This window comes from Brassica oleracea, chromosome C9 (genome assembly GCF_000695525.1).
Source record: "Brassica oleracea var. oleracea cultivar TO1000 chromosome C9, BOL, whole genome shotgun sequence".
NCBI classification, from domain to species: Eukaryota; Viridiplantae; Streptophyta; class Magnoliopsida; order Brassicales; family Brassicaceae; genus Brassica; species Brassica oleracea.
In genome coordinates this window covers 37508952-37517391 of record NC_027756.1, presented here as the reverse complement: position 1 = coordinate 37517391, position 8440 = coordinate 37508952, and the positions used below count along the sequence as shown (strand labels likewise).

General features: G+C 32.2%; 2 protein-coding genes across 3 annotated transcripts; one reads left to right on the top strand and one right to left on the bottom strand.

Moving 5' to 3' along the window:
- Nucleotides 1-208: 208 nt before the first annotated feature.
- Nucleotides 209-1223, bottom strand: LOC106314928 (uncharacterized protein At4g02000-like). The gene is made up of 2 exons (XM_013752724.1): nucleotides 1134-1223; nucleotides 209-652 (listed from the first exon to the last, which is right to left on the bottom strand). The coding sequence occupies exons 1-2, from the start codon at nucleotides 1221-1223 to the stop codon at nucleotides 209-211; spliced, it is 534 nt and encodes a 177-aa protein (XP_013608178.1).
- Nucleotides 1224-4744: 3521 nt separating this feature from the next.
- On the top strand, nucleotides 4745-6026 carry LOC106317434. Of its 2 annotated transcripts, XM_013755254.1 has the most exons (3): nucleotides 4745-5116; nucleotides 5683-5751; nucleotides 5916-6026. In XM_013755254.1, the coding sequence occupies exons 1-3, from the start codon at nucleotides 4781-4783 to the stop codon at nucleotides 6024-6026; spliced, it is 516 nt and encodes a 171-aa protein (XP_013610708.1). In that variant the 5' UTR covers nucleotides 4745-4780. The 2 variants fall into 2 exon arrangements, with proteins under 2 accessions (XP_013610708.1, XP_013610707.1); XM_013755253.1 differs by having other exon boundaries at nucleotides 5683-6003.
- The last annotated feature ends 2414 nt before the right edge of the window (nucleotides 6027-8440 follow it).

Genomic DNA, 8440 nt, shown 5'->3' with positions numbered 1-8440 from the left:
CTCGGGTTACATATCGCTGAGAGGTGAAGGATCTTGATTGCGACGGGGTTTGTCGGAGACTGCTTTCTATCGGGTAACGGGACTTATAGTGGTTTGGCCTCCTCCGCCCCTCTGGAATGTGAGACATATTTGAATACTCAGTATGCATTGTTACCTCACGACGGGAGGACGCATAGTGGTCTCTATTATCAGAGGAAAGTTGGGAACGTCAGTGATACTCGAGAGTCTCTTCTCGTGGGGCTGGGCAGCGAGTATCCCGAGATTGGTAGCCTCTTCGCTCATCATGTCTACGTTTTTCAGCTTCAATGCGTTCCACAGCCAGAGCTTGCGTGATACCGAGCTTTCGGTCCTTCACTGGGATGCGGTCTTGTGTTCTTCTAGGACAGTCATTCTCTTCATGTAGTAGAGAGAAGCATGTGAAGCAATATTTTTCGATCTTGATATATTCGAACTCAATCTCTGTGACCTCTCCGGAAGGAAGTTCGATTTTCGACTTCATTTCAAGAGGGAGAAGGCCATTAACCTCGACTCGTATACGGGCTTCCTTAATGTCTCTAGTGGAGACATCACCTAACGCTTTTCCAATAGCATGGAGGGCACCATCGGTCCAGTGATGCAGTGGAATACCGTGGATGCGTATCCAGAAGGAGATCTGCGAGGGAAAGTTCAGAGAGATGATAGGTTCCCACCGTTGTAGTATGAGCATCCACTTCTTGTGGTGGTATGGACCCTAACCCAAGACTGTAAGGAGGTCGTTCTAAGATTCAAAACGGAATTGGAAGCGTTCAGGGCCCAAATCTCTGCCTTCCACTCAGCCCTCTAAGTTCCAAACTTGAGGCATACGAGCCACCACCGAACGGGGGTGTTGGAACTGTGGGTTCGTGACTCTTCCTATTATAGTGAGCAGGTTGTCAGCTATAAGGGCGTCGTTGTTACCAGCAGGGAGGGGGGGGGGGGGGGCGTTTGCGTGGGGAGTTAGGAGTCTCAGTCCATTTTCCTTTCTCAGAGCGAGAAAGACGTCTTGCCATCTTGGTATGGGAAAACTCTATGGCAGAGTACAAGGTAGTGTGAGAGTAGAGAACAAAGGTTATATCAACCCAAAAACAGAGGACTCAGTTGGGACAGATTCAGACGTCGAGAGTGGCGACGAGGTACTGAGCTTCATGGTGGATAACTTCAAGTTTCTTTGCTCTAGGGTTTGAGTTAAAGAGGGTAGACTCCATAGCGGCACAGGGGAAGCCCTGGCTGACCCGCCGATGGTGGTCGGGGGTTGAACCTGGCGAGGTTTTGGTCGGAGTTACTTGTTGTTTGGAGACCGCTGGATAATAATGTGTTTTAGCTTAAAGTAGAAAGAATTTAAAAAAGTTGCAGGCATTCAGAGTGGACCAGAGAAAGTCAGAACCCGAAAGGGAAAGAGACTGTTGGGTAAAAGGAAGCACGATTCAAAGGTCAGCGGGTAAAAACTGAACTCGCAAAGTGTGCCTGGGAGAAACTTCTCTCTAACTTCTTCAAAATTAATCGTTTCCGTTAATATCTTTATCTTCATCATACTTTTCCTTTTTATAACTCGATACTAAGTCTGAACATATCTTTTCTTAAACATTCTTCTCAAATAATCACTCCAATTTTTCCTTATCCATTCGGCGATTTAAAAACTTGAAACCATCATTTCAGAATTTTTTTTTTTATTGTTCAAACTGGAAAACAAAATCGTCGATTCCAGTCACCTCATCCTTCAGATTCTTTAAGGAATCATTCAAATGTACTAGCGATTCCTCTCTATACTCAATATATACACACACAAAAATTGATCGCTTTTTTGGTTCGGTTTATCGTGTTCGATTTGTTAGGAAATGATTTGAACTTTGTTCTCACATATACAATTTGTTTTTTTTGTATATTATTTGTCGTTTACAATTTTTGCGAGTTTATTTGAAATTTTCATATGATTTGTTGTTAACTTATATTATTCTCATTACTTGGCTTTGTATTAGTATATGATTTGTTGTTAGCTCATTATTCTCTATGTTTTAGGTTTGTTCTTTTTTGTTGTAAGCATAATACTTTTGTATATGAGTTATCTTTAAGAGTTATGATTATTATATTACATGTGAGTTTTTTTCTTCTTTGCTGTTAACATATTTATTTGTATATTCTTTAAAAATTATAATTAAAAATAGTTTAATTTATTAACATAAATTAAAGTCTTATTAAATAAATATATAATATATTATATCCCACCGTAAATTATTTTCTAGAATCACCCCTGCCTACGCCTATCTCTATGTTAGATTAATGATTTCAGTCAATCGACAAAAATCTTAAAACCACTCTTTTAAGTTAAATGAGTATATTTAGAATATAAATGAGTTTTTGTGTTACTTAAACTTAGTTTAGAATCAAATCCGAAAGTTTTTTTGTACAACAAGTTTTCACATAATTTACTAAATCTAAATAAAATCCAAAAAAAATATGAACTGAACCAAACTTTTATAATCTATAAATAGCGCTAAAATTGTGCTTTCAAAAACTCAAACTCATATTAACCCTGCACCAGGACACCAAAACACTCATAGGCATCATGAACCATGCTCCTCAATTCATTTATTACTAGATTATCAATAACGAGCATATAAATCAAATAAACAAACTAACTATAGACGTTTTGAGTGGCAAAAAAATCCAGATTTCTATAAACATCTAAATGATTAGTCCTTTGACCTAGAAAACTTTTGGAATCACACCAAAGTTATCAAAAATAAAAATAAAAAATAAACAAACTAACTGAAGTTTGTCTACTTGCACCGTACGAACAGATAGTTTGGTAGTGTAGGTTTTAATACATCTAATAACTATTTCAGATAATGTGAAACCGGCGCATTTGCTCGTTGATTTATTCGTAATCCAGAAAGTAAATTGATTATTCAATCGTGGGTTTCTTATTGACCAACCAAGTGGATAAATAAGAGAACAGTTTAATTAGGAATCTAATGATGTTTCAGTCCACTTTATTCATTAACTTCAATCTTCAATACATAATAGGAAAGAGTGAAAATGCCACGCAATACAGTTTACACTTGGCAACTAAAAAACCTTTCTCATATATACGAGACTAAATCTTTGTATAAAGTTAACAATAGATTTAGCACAGTATCCATCTACGCACTCCCTTTATTTTATAAAAAAAAGTTTTAGAATTCTTATTTTATCGTAAAGAATTTTCTATAGTTATTGGATATTATATAACTAAGTATACTCGTACAACCTTTTTAATAATTTGTTGAATTCTGTTTAATATATATATATATATATATATATATATTTAATAGCATTTAAAAGATTTTTTCATTCCATATTTTATGTTAAAGAACTTATATTATAAATTAAAACATCTAATTAGAAATTGATTCATCTTTTATAGTATTGTGTAATATTCAATAACTCTAAACCAATAGTAATCTAATTAGATTCAATAATATTTAATTATTACTTGTTGACGTTTAAAACTTATTTATATAACTAGTAAAAAGGCATTATAAAGCTTCAAAATCTATCTTGGATAATCAGAAAGAAAAAAAAACTAAAAATCCTTATTTTAGAAAAAGAGGGAGTAATGATTTGCTTGTGCTACTGCTGAATTTCTCTAAAATTTAAATATGATCTTGTAAGAGTTAAGAGTGCAATACATAATTTCATAGCTAGAATTTGTTTTGTCAAATATTTAGATTTAAAGAAATTGACGAGAGACCTTTTTTTTATCAAGACATGAGACCTTATAAGTAGTTTACATGTCGCTTTAAACTACAGCATTTCCACCTTTTAATATTTATATGGAGGAAAATGTGACACATCTTTCTTCAGCCGTCACATACAAATGCCAACTTCGCTATGTAAATACCTCCGTAATATACATATAATATAGCTAGAGATAACGCACCAAACAATTATTCGATGAAGATGATAAAGTAATCATAGAGTAGTTCGAGAGAGATGATGAATATTCGATGAAGATGATGAATACAAGTCCAAAAACTTAGAACCTAAAGCTGAGCGTCTTTACTTATATATATATGTATTCTATATCAATTAACATATTGCATATTGGTTGAAGAAATAAGGTTTTATTAAAAAAAATTACCATTTCCATTAACTACTCAAAAAACATTTTAAAGAAATTTAAAAATACTGTCAGACGATTCAATCTAACATTTTACAATACACCATATCTTCTGAAATTATGTATACATCATCACATTTTTATATCATATGCTCATTATATTAAACTTCAAAAAATTTACTAAACACCATGTTAGTATGTTCATGTAACATTTTGGATATAGTTCAAATATTAGCAGTTTGTTTAATTCAATACAATTTCATACCTCGACCTTGGATATAATATTTAGTTATGTTTTTAAATGGGTATTCTTGTTTAAACAATAAGAGGTAACAGTATTTAATTGGTTTGAACTTTGAACATTTCAAACCAACTTTTGTCCAACCAAATAGAGAAAAAAAAACAGACAAAGCGACCCCACAAACCAAGATTCGAAACCAACATTCCCATCACTGAAAGAAAAATAAAATTCTTAATATTATTTATTTTCGACAAAAAGACTATATTTATATATTTGATTTAATCATCATAAACTGCTTTATGCTTAAGAAAATATATTTATCAAAACTTCTGCTGTGTATATAACTAACCCTAACGCATGTTTCATCTGTCGCTACCAAATAACAAACTAAAAAGATCTTATTTTTCTCATCCAAATTCTGCATGGAGAGTTCAATGAACAAAGCGTTCATGACGAGCAAGCATGAAACGACAACGTTTTCAAGCGACCAAACTCCAGAAGAAAGTAGCTGGACAATGTATTTCGAAGATTTCTTTGAGTCTTCTTCAAGTATTGTCGATGTCGGGGAGTTCAGCTCTTCCTCCGTCTCCGATGCAATGTCTTTCGTAGAGACTAAGAAGACCATCCACGTTTCTAAACAAGAAGCATCTAATTCTTCAAACAAATTCAACACTAAGAGGACACGAAATAGAGAGATTCCTTTTGGTCGTCATCATGATCTTGAAGACACTGCCTCTTCTCCCTCACGCAGCCCTAACGTAAGAGTCTCTCTCTCTCTCTCTCTCTCTCTCTCTCTCTCTCTCTGTTTTTGTAAAGTATTTTAACTTAACATTGAAGATATTTTTCTTCTTTGTTTGGTCTTTTTGGTTACACTATTTGTCTAAGAACGTTGTTATAGATTATTTCCTCTTAGTTTTGTACAAAACAGTCGCGTTTGGTAATATTGAAGTAAATATTCATGATTCGTATACTATTTATAACATATTAGTCATATGCTGATCATATATTTTATAAGACACGATGAGGTTAGACAGTGAGAGGCAAGCATTACATTTTTCATACCGCCAAGAGAGGCAAGAAATTATTTAGAATCTTTTGGTTTTGACTCATAATTGAAACAATCTACAATTTGATCAAAGAATCTGTGCCAAGTTCCTATTTGACATAGATGAACATAATAATCAGCTTGTTTTCCAAAAAAAAAAAAAAAAACAAGAACATAATAATCAGCTTTAACTAGTCAAATGTACCTTGATTAATTTAGTCCAGAAATAATTAAAATGTATCAACTACTAACAGATTGTGAATTGTTTTCGTTTTATAGGTCTATAGCATCTCGTTGGACGACAACACGAGACACGGGGGTGGCGTAGTTGGTGAAAACACAAATAATGTAGTTGGTGTTAACACGTCAACTACAGTTGAACTTTGTATATTTAAAGTTGGAGTTGATCCATCATATGTTATACAAATTATTTTCTATATCTCACAACCTTTTTTTTTTTTTTTTTGGTTTAAATATATCTCACAATCTTACCATGCGGTAATTTTACATAGGTAGTGAAAGGAGATAGTGCAGTGCACAACCAAGTTGGATTATCAGTAGATTTGAAGCAAAAAGGGCTTTGTTTGGTTCCCATGTCTATGGTCACCAACTTTCTTGGTTAATTATATACATAATTATTCATTTTCAAAATTTCTTTGTAATAACTTTTCTTTCTCTTAGAATACTATTTTATAAATTTTCTCATTCACGTGTAATATATATGTTGTTAACTTTATTAGTAACTAGTGGTATTTCGGCGCTACGCGCCGGGTTCGTATTTTTTATTGTTACGGATGAATGTGAAATATTTTTATGCGGCTTACGGAAATATCATTATTGTAAGAACCTACTAAAGCCGAATTCTGCATATATTTTGTCATTTTTGATTTGCCAACTTTTTACTGTAAATTAATTTGAATAAAAAAAGAAATGATTAAAATGAGATCATAAAAAATGTAAGCTACTCCGCTTGATTTTCATGAGATCGTAGTTCTATTAGTTAGAGCACCACCTTGTCAAAGCGAAAGCTGCGGCTTTGAGCCCCATTAGTTTTGGCGGATTTAATAAAAAATCTTTGTTTTGATTGTATTTATTATTTTGGTTTCCACCATTTTCTTTTCAATTATTTTTAACTTGTGTTTAGTAGTAAAAAAAGTCAGTGTAGTTCATTTTAATATATATTTTTTATTTGTGAAATATGAAAGCAATATAAAATTTAAATTTCCTACTTTTTTGTTCTTATGCATTTTTCTTTTATTCTTAAAATTTATATACTTTGAGTTATATTTTTTTATTTTTTATTTGTTTATATTATATATTTTGGTTATATAGTAATCTTTAACTATGGTTATTCACCTTTTTCTTATTAATTTCTTTAACCTTGATTTTGCTTACCAAATGAACATTTTTTCATGCAATTCACTTTTTTATTGATCTGGATTTTATAAAACATGTTAAGCAATATTATAAATGCATTTCTCTTCTTTTAGTTTTTATTGATTTTCGTATTTATTTTATTAAGTATTTTGTCTAATTTTATTATTCTTTAACTAAGATTTTCACCAAGCTCAAGTTATGACTGTCACAAAATAATCATTTTTGTTTTTTCTATTTTGTTATTTTTACTTTCGAAACAATACTAAAAATGTTTTGATTATTTATTAATATTCAATTATTGTTTTCTTTCTCTTTTTATAATTATCTTCTCCACATCGCCAACCTGGGTCAGTAAAAGTAAGTTAATGCAAACTCACGTCCTAATATTTGTTGTTTAATCAAAACATAAGCTACATCTACTATTCCAAAAATTTATGATGCTGAAATCAAGTATTGGAAATCAAACAATTAAACAATTTTAGGAATATGTTAATAGCTAGAGCCATAAAAGATTCCTACAGTAGTGGGATCAAAGTACTCATATATGATATAACCAAGCAAACTAAAAAGATAACAATACCCATAGAACTTGGACTTAAGGATTAAAAATCTTCGCACGAGCAATACGTGTTTGATTAAAAATCTTAAAAAATATGAAAGTCGAATTTCAAAACTTAATTGATGTATATACAATAAAATTAATTATTTTCTTATTTTATATAAAATGTACTATAAAATATAAAAATCTGAAAAATAAATCTTTTTTTTGTAAATTAATAAAATGTCATAGTTTCAACATTATTAATTATAGAGTTTTTACTGTATTTAAAAAGCTTCTGAAATTTCAAAGATAACCTTGTAAGGTGGACTTTATGAGAAGGGATTATATTCCCGTGTAATAACTTTATCTCAATGGGTTCACAAAAATGAATTTTTTTTTTTTTTGGTATTTGGGTTAAAGGATTTTTTTGGGGGTCTTAGGCTGGGAAAATAACCACAATGACTCTTGAGTTGTGTTTTCAAACACGGGAGCGTTCTTAATATTAACTTGGTATTCACGCAAAAAAAAAGAGATTTAGTTGCTTTACGGTACAAAATTTGTCTTCAAATAATGTACTATGCATAGTGGTTTATAGTTGCATTTAAGGTTGGAAGTTTCATGTGTGCAAATATTGTTTTGTGGTGGTTTGAAAAGAGTTCACGAAGCCGGACCTAAAAGCCTATCCAGACCAAACGCCAAGACATACTAAATCATGTCATGCTAATATGCACTATCAGCATCACATTTTGAAACTTGGAACACTTGCAAATATATTGAGTTCTGTCACTCATAAAGTAAAAGAACTGATGTGCATAAGAAGATGAAAAATGACAGTTAATTTCGAAATAGCAAAAGAGACGAGACGCGAGAATTTGTATCAAATCTAGAAATCGTCATCATCTTCCTCAGCCATTTATTAAGTGAGCTCCACTTCTTGCTGTTTCATCTCTCTCGACTCTTCTCCTCACTCTCTTTCTCCATGTGCGTATTTGGTGGGAACCTCAACGCTCTCACCGCTTCGTTGTGGATGTTCAAACAGAATGCAATTCTTGAGTTAAAGGCATTCTGTAGCTCGTTAGTGGAGTAGATGTCTCATATTTTCTTTGAGACCATACAACC